Source organism: Ceratotherium simum, chromosome 7 (assembly GCF_057802395.1).
Source record: "Ceratotherium simum simum isolate JZ-2026a chromosome 7, ASM5780239v1, whole genome shotgun sequence".
Lineage (NCBI taxonomy): Eukaryota > Metazoa > Chordata > Mammalia > Perissodactyla > Rhinocerotidae > Ceratotherium > Ceratotherium simum.
In genome coordinates this window covers 32,930,482-32,945,840 of record NC_141906.1, presented here as the reverse complement: position 1 = coordinate 32,945,840, position 15,359 = coordinate 32,930,482, and the positions used below count along the sequence as shown (strand labels likewise).

The 15,359-nt window shown below is 56.4% G+C and overlaps 1 protein-coding gene across 1 annotated transcript in view; it reads left to right on the top strand.

The window, feature by feature from the left end:
• Positions 1–8,633, top strand: part of LOC101405177 (guanylate cyclase D-like) — a 73,381-nt gene extending 64,748 nt beyond the window's left edge. The window contains 5 exon segments of the mRNA XM_087434075.1: positions 354–528; positions 1,520–1,618; positions 2,458–2,552; positions 4,164–4,249; positions 8,525–8,633. Coding sequence (XP_087290201.1) covers positions 354–528; positions 1,520–1,618; positions 2,458–2,552; positions 4,164–4,249; positions 8,525–8,633 — 564 coding nt within the window.
• Positions 8,634–15,359: the final 6,726 nt, after the last annotated feature.

The window sequence follows — 15,359 nt, the reverse complement described above, 5'->3', positions numbered from 1 at the left end:
ATATACCTCGGAAAGCCCATGGGGTTTGGAAAAGAGGATGTATATCCAATATGTATGTGTTCTTCTCCCGATGTAGCCCTGATGGGGCGCTGTGGCATCATGCAGACGGGGCACTTAGGTCTGCTCAGAGAAGACGAGACAGGCGTGGTCACCCACAGTTCAGACCAAGGTGATCTGGATGTGCAGGTCCGGTTGTTGCCAGAGAGCCTGGAATGGGCGGCCTGGCAGAGTTGGCACTGTGGGCCAGAGACCGGAGTGGGGCTCAGGGGCTCCCGAGAGGTGGCCTTGTGCAGGATGTGGGACAGACCAGAGGGTGTGTTCTTGGGCTGGAGCGTCAAGGCTGTGACTTCTAGGTGGAGACCATCGGGGACGCCTACATGGTGGCATCGGGGCTGCCCCAGCGCAATGGGAGCCGGCACGTGGCTGAGATCGCCACCACGGCCCTGGACATCCTCAGCTCTGTGGGCAACTTCCAGATGAGGCACGTGCCCGACGTGCCCATTCACATCAGGGCTGGCCTGCACTTGGGTACGGGCCAGGTGTCGTGGGGGTGACAGGTCAGACTAGCCCCCCAACCCTGCCTGGGGCATTGGCTGAGGCAACCCCAATGGCATGCTTCTGGAATTCTGAGATTCTAAAACCCTATGATAGCAAAGTTTTAGGTGTCTTTTTTCCTTCTATTATTTTAAGGCTCTAAGATATTATAAATCAAAGAGTCTGTGGTGCTCAGATTCACATATCTTTCTTGTTTTTTGTCTCAGCATCTGTCAAGAGCATCTAAATCTGTGCTGAGGAGCTGATAGTCTGACGGAAGAGGCAGGACAGGGACCTTCTGTGTTCATGCAAACAACTGCATTTTTTTTGCAGGGATGGGTCCAGGAGAGACCTCAGAGTCTCTGTTATATCATTCTCATGCCCCCACTCCTTCCTCCCTCCGTAGTTTCACCTGCAGGATAAAGTCCAAACTCCTGGCGCCCGTAGTCTGCAAAGCCCTCGCTAATCTCTCCAACCTCAGCCTCCTCTCCCGGCTTGGCCCTCCGTTCATACTCAGCTGCTCACAGTTTCCCACAGACATGTGGGCACTCTACCCCTGCCTTTGCACCTGCTGTTTCCTGCCCACTCATTCTCTCAGCCTCCAAGACGCAGCTCATGCACTGCCTCCTCCAGGAAGCCCTCTGGGCTGGGTCAGAGTCCCCTTTCGGAGCTGGCACAGCCCTGGTGCTTCACTCTTTACAGTATTGATCACAGTTTAAAACTCATCTCCCCCCACCAGGCTGGGAGCTCCCCCAGAGCAGAGACTGACTCCATTTATCTGAGTCCCCCTCCCCCAGCCCAGAGCCTGGCCCAGATGTCATCTCCTCTCTGGGTGTTAGAGATTCCAGCTTCATCCTCACCCCTCAGCTGGAGCCCACGATGTAGGGTGGGGACGGCAGTGGGGGTGGGGCAGGACAAGACTGTCACAGGGACCTCTCTCTGGTCCAGGACGTGCTGGCACACACTGGACACATTTGCGTTCCAGGGCCCTGCATGGCGGGGGTCATGGGGCTTACCAGGCCTTGGTACTGCCTCTTTGGGGATACTGTCAATACTGCATCCCGGATGGAGTCCACAGGGCTGCGTGAGTGTCTCATATTTCCATCCTGCCCGGGGAAGGGCCCTCTCAATGATCCCCGCAGCCTGGCTGTTTGAAACAGTGCTTAGTAACCAGATCACCGCCTGGTGGCGGCATACCCTAGTTGTCAGCAAGGCAGCTGTAAGGAGGTGATGTCGTCACTGGTTCTTTTAACTTTCCACAGCGTTCTGTGATGATCTCATGAGAGAATTAGCAGAGAGAACAATGACTGAGAGGCAGGAGACCGGACCCCTAGCCCTGCCTTCCTGGTCTGCCTAGTGTCCTTGAGCAGAACGCTCTCCCTCTGGGTCTTGGTTTCCCCATCCTTACAGTGAGGACACCCCTTCCAATTTTTTAAAATGCCGTTTTAGGTTCTTGCTGGCAGCAGGAGCCACTCTGACTGTAAAAGCTGAAGTCCTCGGACCTCTGCCTCTGGTTGCACGGATTGTGAGCTCTGTAATGTTGTTCAGTGCGCATCCTGCATAACGCAACATGGCGGCCATACTGGGGGGTCCTGGTCTTAAAAGAAAAATAAAAACTGCTTATCTGCTCTGACTCAGGCTTCATAGACTTCCCTACAAATAGAAACTATGTTCCTAGAGGTTCTGGCTTCATCTTGAGTTCCTCTGAACACTCAATCTATGTAATTTGCTTTTCCTCGGGGCCTCTGGTTTAGCGACCAACATTCTACTAGAGGGCCAAGAGGGCAGAGAAAGGGTATCATATGAATCAGAATTTTGTATACCACTGGCTGGAACTGGGGCTGTTACAGGCTCTTGATGATTTTACCGAACGCTAGGTACACTGCCACCAGGTGGTGACTTGGTTACTACCTTTCTTCTCAGCATACAGAATTCACGTCAGCAGAAGCACAGTCCAGACACTGCTCAGCCTGGATGAAGGCTACAAAATTGACATCAGAGGCCAGACTGAGATAAAGGTGAGAGATTTCTCTCCTGGGATTAACGGGAAAAGCCCCCAAAGTTCCAGTTTCTGTGGGCAGTGGGAGAGATTCTCATCTGACTAATGTAGCTGAAGGAAATGCCTGCCTGAAGTTGGGGATGGAGCTGATCACCTTTACATGTCCTGTCAACTCCCCAGATTCTAAAGAAACATTTCTTCCTGGGAGCCACTCCCTCATTTGGCTCCTCATGAGGAGAGGGGCCAGAGCAAGGAAGTTACTTCTGTTGATGACCTACCTGGGCAGCATGTTGGTACACAGCATATATTAACATACTTATTACTCATAGCAATAATGAAAGGAGGACCAATGTCCCCATTTTATAGTGGAGGAAATTAAATTAGAGATGCAAAGTGACTTGTCCAAAATCATACAGCTTGTATCCCAGGTCTGGTGGCTCCAAAGCCTGCACCTTCTCCATAGCACTGTTGGGCTCCTACTCATCCCTCAGAACTCTAGCACAGACATCACCTCTCGCTGAAGCCTGCCTTGACCCAGAACACTCTCTTTCTTCCTTTCCCCTAGCAGTAACTATCATGCCTTCTCTGTGCACCCACCAGTCCCACCACCAGCTCTCTGCTGCTGTAGGTGTGATGTAGGGTTGCACTTACCCATGAGCACCTTGAAGGCAGAGATGGCTCCAGCCTCTGCATTCTTTTTTGAATGTTAAGATTCAGTATTCCTGTGAATGACTTTTCTTCCTACCCCACCCTCTCCCATTCCCCCAGTTCCTCAGCTAGAGCCAGGCCTGGTGGGGAGACAGGAGCTGCCCAGGCCTTTAAAGGCCCAGGGCTGCAACTGGGCCCCAGAAATTGGGTGTCTACAGGACTCACTTCATTACATTGTGGAATGTCAGAGCAGGAGGGTGTGGCTCAGAAAGGGGCAGCAGCTTGTCCATAATCACACAGCCGGTGAGGGCTGGCACATGTGGAATCCTTGGCTCTGGAGGCTGAGGTTATGGGAGGGAGCATGAGCTGGAGTGAGTGGGGGCAGGCCTGTCTTGTTGGGGGAGTGGGCACTGGGTGTCCTGATGACAGAGGGGGTGCAAAGAGGGAGCGAGGAGGGCAGCACGCCCAGCTTAACTTCTTCAGCTGGCCTGGGGGCTTCAGGGGGCAATACCATCCCTGGCCCAGGGTGGGATACAGAACCCCTAGACCAGCCAGCCCTAACCTCAGTGCCCCTCATGCCCCCTCCACTCCCAACCTCCAGGCAGCTGCACTCCATCCCAGGGGAGGCCAGCAGGTCCTTCAATAGCTGGGGAGGGTCACAGATCAGAGACTCAATGGCATCTTAGCATTCCACATCTGCTGCTCATAGAATTCGTGATTCATGATTTCTCTTCTAACAGATAAATATTAACTCATTTAATCCTGCCACCAACTCTATGGAGCACTGTGGAAACTGAGGCACAGACAGGTGAAGTAAGTTGGCCAAAGTCACACAGCTAGCGAGTGACAGAGCCAGGATTTGGACTCAGATAGTCCACCTCTAGGCTCTAGGCTGCTCTCCCCGAAGCCACTGGAATGGCTCACCTCTGCCCGGCTCTCTGCCTGGGGAGGTTTGCTCAATGCCCTTTCCTCTCTCTTCCAGGGTAAGGGCATGGAGGAGACCTACTGGCTGGCGGGGAAGGTGGGCTTCCCCAGACCCCTCCCCACACCCCTGGATATCAGACCTGGGTGAGTAAGGGAAATTTCTCCAGAAGCTTGAACTCGTTTGTTTGAAATTTGATATTTGTTATTTTTCTGATTATGAAAGTATTACCTGCCTGGTGCAGAAAACTTGGAAAATACAGAATTCTTTAACGATTAAATAACCACTATCTTCCCACTCCTGAGAGGCAGCCACTGTGAGCGCTCAGCGGGCTTCCCGTTTCCGGTGTGTTTGTCGTGGGTGAGAGCATGCTGCCTTGATACCTTCTCATTCTGATCCATGCTCTCGGCTCAGCATCCCGGGCACCCTCCCAGCTTGCTCAGAGCACTTTATAAACACACAGGTAGTGACAGCATCAGGATTGCAACACGCGGGCGCGCCAGGATTAGCTCACCGCTTCTCTTGTGGCTGAGCACGTAGAATCTTCCTATTCTGAGTTGGTCACGGTAAAGTGTTGATAAATATCACCGAGCATTTGTCGCCGTTCTGACTATTTCTGCAGACGAGGAATTTATAGACCAAGGGGCACTCACATTTCAGGGGCCAAATGAAGCCGATTCTCCACGAGCTTGTGCCTACCCAGCAGCTTGGCTCTTCCCTATGTCCTCTGTCCTGTGAGATCCCATGTCCCAACACAGGTGGGGTGGAGGGAGGGAGCAATAACACTTTACTCCGACATGCCGTTCCTCACTCCTTACCACCCAAGCACTGGACAGTTCACAGGGGGCCGGAGAGCAAGGGGCACAGGTGTGGCCAATTGCTGAGAATTACAGTTTCCTAGAAATGAGGAGGCCCCGGGGCCCACGGGGCCCACAGGCTCGTTCCACCAGTGGGGAGGCTGAGCCCGGGGTGGGCAGAGCCCTGTCCTGGGCCCCACAGCACAACTGCATCAGAGCTCCCTGCCCAGAGTTTTTCCTTTATCAGAACTCCCGGCTGGCTCCTCTCAGCTCTTCCAGGATGGACCCCCACCCAAGGCTGCCCCCTCCCGTCGCTCAAAGACAAGAAATGTGCAGGACACACATGGGCTCCCTGGGAACAGACCAGCGCTAAGCAGCCCAGGCTGTGCGTCCTCCGGGCGGATGGGCTGACGTGGACAGGGGCTGCTGGCAGGGAGTCAGTTGCAGAAGCCACTTCCTCACCGTGCTGCCGTCAGGGTGCCTCAAGGCCTCAGGGCCCCAGGGACTCCAGGCCAGAGTGGCGCCTGAGGGCAGGAACTGTCCGCGTTCATCTCTGAGTGCCCTCCTCCAACACACAGCCGCATCCAGTGAGGGGGGGTGGATGGGCACACACTGGCACATGGAGAAGGGCCGGGGTGCAGAACACACAGACGCATCCGTTTTATGAGGTCATGCCAGCCTCCTGGGTGCAGAACCAGCTGAAGTTCACAGAAAGGCCACCGCACAGCCCAGGGTCCTTCAACTTTGTGGACAGTCTTGGCGTGGACAGCTTGCCGGGCGGCAGTGCGGGGTGAGGACAGGGCTCAGGTAGGGGGCACGGACTGGTGTGTGAACTGGGGCAGGTCCCTGTCCTCTCTGGGCCTTCCCATGTGCCATAGCAGCCCCAGCTCACCCATTCCCCGGGGAGGACGGCTGGGGTCCTTCATGCCCTTTCCCCATCCAGCAAGGTCCTCTGTGCCAGCCTGCTTCTCCTGCCCCTGGGAGAGAGGAACAGGCCGTCCCCTGCCCTCACAGCCACGCTGCGCACCCCGCTTCTCTTCTCCATGCAGAGCCGCACTTCTCAGAAGGCCCGTCGGCTGACGCTGACTTCACTTCCTCACCTCCCACTCCCGCCCAGCCCCTGCAGTCTGCCTTCCACCCCCACCTGCCCAGAAGGCTCTGTGAAGGTCACCGGTGACCTCCACCTGTGTCACTAGATCCGTGGGCAGTTTTAGTTCTCACCCGAGTGCTCAGCAGAATTTCCCCCTTGCTCTCCCTCTTCCTAGAAACACCCTCTTCCTCGGCCTCCTCGGCACCCGCTGTGCTCCCTCCTCTCCAGCTCGTCCTCCATGGGCTCCCCGCCTGCTCCTCTCCTCCCCCGAATCCTTAAATGCTGGGGGTGCCCAGGGCTCCTCCCTGGGGCTGCCTTTCCTATCCGGATGCCGCCGACACCCCTCGTGGGCCTCGGGCCCCACCACCCCTCTGAGCTCCAGGCCCTGCAGCCCCTGCTGCCCCTCGGTGATTCCTTCTGGAGTCTTCCTGGCACTGCAGACCCACTGGGTGCACCTGCCCCACAGCCTGGCCCTCCTCCAGAGTTCTCTCCTCCTGGACAGCCTCACCTTCCTTACCTGGAGGGCTGGGTGCTGTCCTGGAATCCTCAGCAAGTCCTGTAGCTCAGCCTCCCTCACATCCCACCTGACGGCTTCTCCCCCTCCACCTGGGCCCCTCTGCTGGCCCACTGCAAGGGCTCCTCGCCACTTCCCCCATCCACTGGGCCCCCTCCATGCATCTCCGTTGGCATCAGCTATTTTTTAAAGAAAATGCAAACATGCTCAATACGAAAGTTCCCTGTGTAACACTCTTGGGGTCTTCCTACTACTCTGAGGCTCAAGCCCGAACTCTTGCAGGCTGCCTCTGAGGCCCGGCTCCAGCTGGTCTGTGCCTGCCCCTCGGCCTCGTCTCTGCTGCCACCTTCTGCCCTGTACCACCTGCTCAGGGCCTCCTTGCTGTTTCTTAAAACACACTGAGCTTCTCCCCACCACAGGGCCTCTGCTCTTGCTGTCCCCTGTACCTGGAACGCCCTGACCTAGTCCCTTCCTATTGTGCAGGTCCCAGCTCTGATCTCACACAGTAGATGGAGCCCTGCTGTCACCCTCTACCCCACCTCCCAGCGTGGCGGCCCCCCATAGCATGTGTTACTCCCTGGTATTTCCTGCTGACATGTTTATGGAACTTTCCCCTGACCACGTAAGCCCCAGGAGCTCCTGGCCGACGATGCGCCTGCAGGTGCCCCAGCGCCCGGCGCCCAGGGAAGGGGAGATCTCCAGCTCTCACCATCTCCCCAGCAGGGCCTGGCCCTGCGGACACTGGGCAGCCCTCACCCAGCCTCCCTGGCCCACCCGTTCCCGGGAGTGGGAACCTGCAGGTCTGGCGGCCATCTGTCATCCGAACTCCCTCAGCCGATGACTTTTCCACTCCTGGACAGAAACTTTAGAAAGTGCCAGAAACGTTTTCTTCTTCTCGAGTCAGGGAGGGAGGAGAGTGGAGATTAGCCCCAGTGAGCTCCACCCGACGTGGGACCCTTCTGGGCCTCCAGGCAAGAGAGGAGAATCCCACACCCACCTAGGCCCACGGGCTCAGATCCAGTACATGGCACACACACGTGCACACACACGCTACACCCGTTGTGGGCACGAGGTTCACACACACGTGGAAGGCCCACCATGTGCCCCTCTGCTTGCCTGGAGATGAGATCACAGACAGACCAACGGACGCACACACACAGAATCTCTACAGGAAGGGCTTGGGGTACCAGCTGGATGGAAATGTCTTGGAGTTGTGTTTACAAGGCAGTTACCAAATTTTTACCTGAACTGTGTGCTATAGCTTGATTTTTTAAGTTGAGTTTTTAAAGATGCTTTTATTGTCACTTTCTGTATTTGCTGTGTCTGCAGAGGTTATTTATATTTGTATTGTGTGTTTGGGGAGGCTGGTGGAGATCGGGGAAGGGGACAGAAGCCCCTCCCATGTCCTGGTGCAGACATGACCAGGCAGCAGGGCCCACAGACGTGCTTCTCATCACGCGTCACAGAGACACCCCACACAGTGGCCCCTTCTCTCCCCTCTGCCCCTGTCAACCAGGCTCAAAAATGTCCCCTGCCAGGTTGCTGTGAGGGCCTGGCTGTCACTGGGAGCCCTGCTCCCCTCTCTGTACAAAGGTCATAACCCGTTCTCCCCTCCTCCAGGCACGTGTGGGAAGCAAATGAGAAAATGAGTGTGTGCAGGGTCCAGCGTCCCTACTCCAGATTTGCATCATCTGGGGACAGTCACAGAGCCCCTCACCCCACAGCATGATGGCCTCCCAAGGTCACGTCCTGAGTAGGGGACAGAGCTGGGCTAGGTCCCCGTCTCCCCTGGACTGAAGCCACCCATGCAGACGAATCAGCAGCCCTTCACCTCTCTGAGCCTTGGTCCCCAAGGTTCCGAGTGCGGAGGGCACCGGTACGCCCACGGTAGGGCTGCTGCAGGGACCGGGAGAAACCAAGGAAGTGAAAAGAGCCCCTTGTGAGCCGCTGTGGGCTCTAGACGCCCACCACTTTTGTTCTGGGGGTGGGCTTATTATTCTTGTTTCTCCTCTTTCCCTAGGGACCCCTGGCAGGACCTCATAATCTGAGAAATCAAGGTGGCTTTTGCCAAAGCCCGCCAGTGCCGGGCTGGGCCTTGGGGCTCAGGGCAGGCTTCAGCCAGGCCCTGAGGAGGGGGACAGAGTGGGGCAGGGGCCTGCACCAGCTGGGGACACCCTCAACCCCTCCCTGTGCCACTCTCCTCAAAGAATTCTTTCTCTGAGCTCCCTGGCAGCCACCCGGGTGCTCGATAGTAAGCACTCTGGAGCGACATTAATCGGTGCATTCCAGGATGAATCCTACAGGCAAACTTGCCTCTTGACACAAAAACAATAAAAACAGAAATATGCCCTTCCTTTCATGCAGCACTTTGTTCTTGACAAATCATTTTGACTCTGTGAGCTTGTTATTGTAAAGCTCATTGTTCTCGCATCAAGAGCATGGTCCCCATTGTACAGCCGAGGTGCCCAGGCCCAGAGGGAGGAGGCCATTTGCCCCGGTGGCACGGCTGCCATGGGCAGAAGCAAGACGGGAACAGGAGCTGGCGCCAGGCAGACGAGAGCTCCAGGCTCAGGTGGGCCACCTGCTCGCGTCGCATCACTTCTCAGAACCTCTGTTTTGTCATCTCTAAAATGGGCGTTGAGAGGGCCCATATAAGGCTTGTTCCTAACACAGGGCTGGGCCCACAGCAAATGCTGGAGTATGCTGCCTCCTTCCCTGCCTCTCCTCCTCGAGCCACCCAACCTTTGGGCGTCTGTGAGCACTGTGTTGGGAGTCCAGGTCTTGGGCTCCCAGAATCTCAGGGAAGGGGCGGGGAGGGGAGTGATAATTCCTTGGTTCTTAGGAAAATGAGACTTCTGTCTTACAGGGAAAAAAAAAAAAAAAACAACCCACAACCAACTCATTTAACTGGCTTCTGACATCAAAGAGTGCTCACCAGACCCCCAGGCTGATTTCAGAGCCGCCAGACCAGCGCACGTGGAATTCATTTCCCTGACTGAGGGGAGAGGGCGAGGGCCGGGGGGAGGTTAAGCTCTAAACAAACTCTCCTTCTTCAAAAGACCACTCAGGAGGAGGAGCTGGCACTGGAACTGAACTGGGGGTCGTTGGGAAAATGTTCTGCCAGGCGCAGTGCTCACAGAGGCCAGGCTGCCTCTGTGTGTGTGTGTGTGTGTGTGTGCGCGCATGTGTGAAAGAGAGGGATGTGGATGATGTGTGCTTGGAGCCATGAGCTGCTGTGTGGTAGAAAGTGCTAGACTTGACTTTGGGAGATGCCACTGTGGCCCCTACCTGCATGATTCCGGGCCTAATCATTTTACGCCTCAGTTTCCTCAAATGCGGAATGGAGGCAGTCACCCTCACCTCCCATGTCCTTGTGAGAATTAAAGAGAGGACTGTGGGAACACCATGTCTGGTCCCAAGCGAGCCTGTGGGGTGCTGAGAAGGGAGGGTCTGCGCGTGCCTGTCTGTGGGACATGGCCACGGCTTTGTGAGTGATCGTGTCTGTCTGTGAGTGGGGTGCAGCCATGGGGTGGAGGGTCAAAAGCATGGCCCTTGTTCCTCCACTGACCTCTGCGGCCTCCCTTGGCCTGTGGATTTTCTCTCCAGGCCTCAGTCTCTTCCTCTATGAGAGGAGCGTTTGGTCAGGTGACTGTGAGGTCCCTCTGGGCTGTGGGTAAACGGAAACCCTGCACGGTGGGCAGACACAAGGAGACAGGAGTTCAAACCAGGACCCAGCTTTCCTGCTGTGAGCCAGTCAGGGGGCCTCTCTAAGCCCCCAGCTCCTCACTGCACAACAGGGACCAGACCCGGCCCTGCCTGCCTTATGGGGCTGCTGTTAGGTCAAAGGAGGCGAGGGCTGCGAAGGCACTCTGTCCCATGAGGAGTGTGCTGCGGCCGTGACTCAGGGTGCACATGTGTGCGACAGACCTGCGTGGCTTTGTGTGTATTATGTGGATGTCAGAGCTCAAAGGGCCCTGAGCAGGCAAGGGACACGTCCCCGTGCATGCCTGTGTCTGCATGTGTATGCTGGTCTGAGGAGGTTTGTGTGCGTGTGCATTTATGAGTCTGTGTGGGCTGTGTATATGCACTTGTGTGTATGTGGCCTTGGTGTGTCTGCGTGTATGCTGCTTTAGCTGTGTGTGTTATGTGTCCAAGTGTGTCTGTCTGGGCACCAGAGTCTGGGAGCAGCGGCAGATCTCCTTCTATCAGTGTCTGTGCACACAATGTGTGTGGTGTGTCTTGTACATGTGTGGGTTGTGCGTTGGGGTGTGCCTGGATCCAGCCATGGGGCTCCTTGCTCTTGGGCCCTCCAGAATGGTTGTGGGTGGGGGCAGCCCCTGACCCTCCACCCACCCTCTGAGCTGCCCACTCTCAGAAGGGCTGAGGCAGCTTGGTTCTCTGAAGCCCCTGCTCAGACCCCCTCAGGGCAGAGCCTGGGGGCTCCGGGAGGGAACTCTGGCTCCAAAGATGCACACTGCGTGGGAATAGACCCTACACACCGGAGTCCTCGCCTTTCCCCAAACTTCCTCCATCAGCGGGGACGAGGTCACCAAGGAGGAAGGCCAGCGCCCACTTGGCTCCTGCGTCGTGCCCCTGCCCAGGGCTGGGCCGGTTTCCTCTATGCTGGAAGGTTTGGAGCTCACTTATTCCACGTTTATCCACTGCTTGCTGTGCACCAGGCCCCAGGGCCTGGAGCTTCCACGCATACTAGCTCAACCACAGCCACCCTCGGAGACAGGAGTTATCGCCTGCTGTCTAGATGAGGAAACGGAGGCTCGGAGGGGTGAAGTGAGTGGTCCATGCCAGCCTCTGTCTGTCTCCTGATCTGAGGCAGTTACACGGTGCTACAAAAGTACAGAGAAACAGCAATGGTCCCTGGAAGGCTTCCAGAGGGGGCGGCCTCAGGGGACACACAGCTGTCTCTTCCGTGAACCGGGGTGAGGACAGACCTTCCTGGTAAGGCCAAGGAGGCTCTGGGAGCTGGCCCTCCTCTCATGAGGAGCCGGCCCAGCATTTGCATGGGGCTTCCGTGCACATGTCCGGGTAGAGCCCCAGATATGGGGCCCCAAGTCATGACTTTCATGATGAGTCAATGCCAGCTGGTCCCCATGAAGTCCCCCTCCTTTTCCCCACCAGACTTTCCAGCAATGGGACACTCCTGACATCTCTAGGGGATGGGGTTCTCCCTTTGGCAGATGGGGCCATGGGGCTCCAGAAGGTCCTCGTGGGGTGGGTGATCTGGGATTGCTTGGCTCATCGTTCTTCAGGCAGGCACGATTTGGGATGGACTTCTTGGAAAAGTCCAAACACTAGCCTGACACTTCAGGCCCTACACAGGCTGGGCTCACCTCATCTGCCCCCTACACACCCAGCCCTCTGGCCATGACAGATTGCTTACTCCTCCCCAAGCCCCTCATGATGCCACAACTTGCTCTTGCTATTTTCTCTACCTAGATGACCTTATCCCTTTTTCAACATTTGGTGAACTCCTACACATCCTTCAAAGTCCACTGAAAAGCCACCTTCTCCTGAAACCCTTTCCCAACCGCCCTCTGTATGTAATTATTGGTTGCCACGCCTGACCCTCACTTGATGGCAGGAACATTATCTAGTTTGTTCCTTTAGTCCAATGCCCAGGAAGAGGTGTGCACTGGGAGGCTGAATTGATGAATAAAGAAACTAATGAACTAGTTAGCCCAGAGGCTTTTAAAACAGTCTCCCCTCCTGCAGTGCCAGCTCCATATGTACCGAGCATGTTGTGTGTGTGTTGTTCTCTGCACCTGGGCTTGCTCAGTTGGGATCCTGCATAGCAGGTGCGGTCGGCCTGTCAGCCTGTGGCCTCCCTGACTGTCCTGTCTCTCCTCACCACCACCCCTCCTCTTGCGATGGACGCTCTCACCTCCAACACCTGCACCCACCTGGGTGCTCTTCCCCAGCCCCTCTGCTTCCCAGCCCTTCTGGCCAGCTCCTCCTCAACCTCTGCTCCTCTGCTGCTTCCTCCAGAAAGCCTGCCCTGAAACCCTCCCTTCCACCCCACGTACTGCAGGAGGGGCACCTCCTCTGGCCCCTCAGCCCCCTGGCCACGCAGTCCGGCCCTGCTCCTGCAGACTGGAGACTTCCTGAAGGCAAGACTGGATCTAAGCCCTCGTTCTGTGGCGCTGGTGGGAGAAGAAATGTAACAGGGCAGGGGAGGTGGAGGAGGCCACTGTGGTGGCCGGTGAACCTCGCTTTAAGGAAATCCACCTGCATGAAAATCCAGATCTGCTCAAAGACTGTTAGAACTGTCTACAGTCTTACATGGGGAAGCAAAGCGACATAGAGGGGGAGGGAAGGGGCACACATGTACCGGGCATGTTGTGTGCGTGTTGTCTCAGGGAGCCGTCCTCGCAGCCCTGGGAAGTGGGTGCCATCGTCCCTATTGTTGCGGAGTTCACCTGGGGCTGTCAGATGCCGAAGCCCAGGTTCTTCCCCGAGGGCCAGCCATGCCACCTCTTGTCCCAGCTCTGCCCCGGACTTGCGTGCACAAGCCACTCCTGCTCAGGGCCCCAGTCTCCCCATCAGGACATGGACCCGGTGGCCCAAATCTCCAAGGTCCCTTTCCAAGAGGTTTCTGTGCGTCCTCGAGACTCTTCAGAAGTCCACTAGGGGGCAGGCAAGCTGTTCCAGAGAGAACCAGGAGCCCCTCCAACAACCCCCAGATTCTTGGCCCCTCCCCAGCCTCCAGGCTCCCTGGGCTCAGCTGCCCAGCCAGGGAGGGAGGATGGTGCCGCAGGGATAGGCAGGGCCCCATCGCACAGAGGAGTCTTGCTTGGGAATCTCCCTGACGACTGGAGGACAGTGAGAGTTCAGCAGATCTCAGTGTCCTCTTCCCGTCTGAAAGGCCTGGCCCAAGTCAGCACGTGTCAGAGGTTTGTCCAGTCTCTAGCCGTTTGCATCTCCTCTTAAATAACATGTGGGTGGTGCTGAGTCTGATCCAGTGCTCTCCTGGATGCCGGCTCACTCGGCCCACCGCACCCTCTCCTAGGAGGCGGGTGTAGCGGTCCCCACGCACGGACAGGAGAATGAGGCTCTTAATGGCAGTTCTCTTCCATTGCTGACTTAGACCTTCCTTCTGGGCTCCAGGCCCAGCATCTCCCCAATGAGCCACAGATCACCCTGACTGTGCTCTGCCCTGTCACCTGGCCAAAACCCGGGGTGATCACCCTCTCTTCCCTGTCCTTCCCATGGCCCTCTCCTCACCCCGTGATCAATCCCCAAATCCATCCTGCCCACCACGATGGTCTCTGCCTTTGTCAAGGCCCCATCACTGGGGTCCTCAGCAACGGCACTGCGCTCCATGCTGCTCTCCTGCCTCCATTCACCACTGGCCCCTGCCGTCCCCAGTCTACCTGCAGCACAGACCTCGCCATGTCGCTTTCCTACTTAGCACGCTCCCCACTGCTGATGGCCAGGGCCTTTCGCCATGGAGCTCCTGCCAGTGGAGCTACCTACCATCTCCCCTGATGCCCAGCCCTTTCCCACCCTCATCCTGTCTTCTCAAATTGCTCAGACCCCCAGTTTCAACCTGGAGAATTTTTATTATAAAAAGTAGTCCTACAAGTAGTTATAACAACTCCCAAAACTGGGAAGCAATGGCCTGAAGACTGTGTAAACTTCTGTCACCATCGTGTCCAGGTGCAAAATCCTTCCAGCTCAAGGAGCATCACAGTATTCTCTTGGCCCATTTCCAGAACTGTCATTAGGTTCACAGCCTGGGGAAGCCAGGCTGTGGGGGCAGTCTCTGTTCCCCCTTGTGCCCACCTTGAGCCCACGCTCAGCTCTTGTACATAGCTCTAAAACCAGATCCAACTTCCCAGAGCATCGATGAGAAGTGGAGAGTTTGCTGGAGCTTTCCTGGGAGCCAGAGAAGACGTACATCCTCGTGCGTTGTGCAGCCAAGCTTCGTGAACCTCTCCAGACCTCTGGTTCTCCCTCCCAGCCCCCTCCCCAGCAGCGCCCCCTTTTCCCTCCACTCTTCCCCACCACCCCCTTGCCTCCCAAACCCCCTGTGGTCCCAAGCCAATCAGTATGCAGCCTCAGCCACCTGCCTCATTGCGTTACCCAAAGAGCAAGCACAAGATGGATTAAAAGCCCAGGAGCCTTTTAAAGGATGTCTTCAAGTCTCCCCCCATGGGCAGCCCATTGGAGGGTCTTTATTTCAGGAATCAATACAGATGGAATATCTTCACTTTAATCCTCACTACAATCATGCAAGGTAGATATTATTCGATAATTCTATTCTACCCCATATTTTTGTTGACACTACTGAGACTCAGCCCAAGGTCACCCAGCAAGCCAGTGGCAGAACTGGACCTTGACCCCAAAGCCCCCACCACAGGCACCATCCTGGCTACCTTGTCAGCCACAGCCACAGCCACGTACTACATGGAAAAAGGTGATGCAGACACAGTGACAGCCTCAGTCACCAGCCGCAGGGTGGGACCAGCCAAAGGAAATGGGGTGAGTTCTGGGGTGAGGTCCAGAGGAGTAGGCAGGTGAGGCTGGGGCCCCGGGTGAAGCCAAGGCCGACAGCCAGGTGTCTGGATGGCGGATGGCGGATGGCGGATGGCAAAGCTGAATGGGGAGACGTCAGAGCGTGCTGTGGACAGGGGTCAAGGTCGGAGACTGCAGTGTACATGGGGCAGTGGGAGAGCGAAGCAGCAGGGAACCCAGTGAACTCTGGCCACCAAGGAGCCTTTTAAAGGGCTAATCCAGGCCTTCCAGGCACTGGGATGGATGTCTTCAAGGCTCCTCCTGTGGGCAGCCCAAAGGAGGGTGAATTTCTCACTCCTGCGGCCACAGTCCCCCCTCTCTTG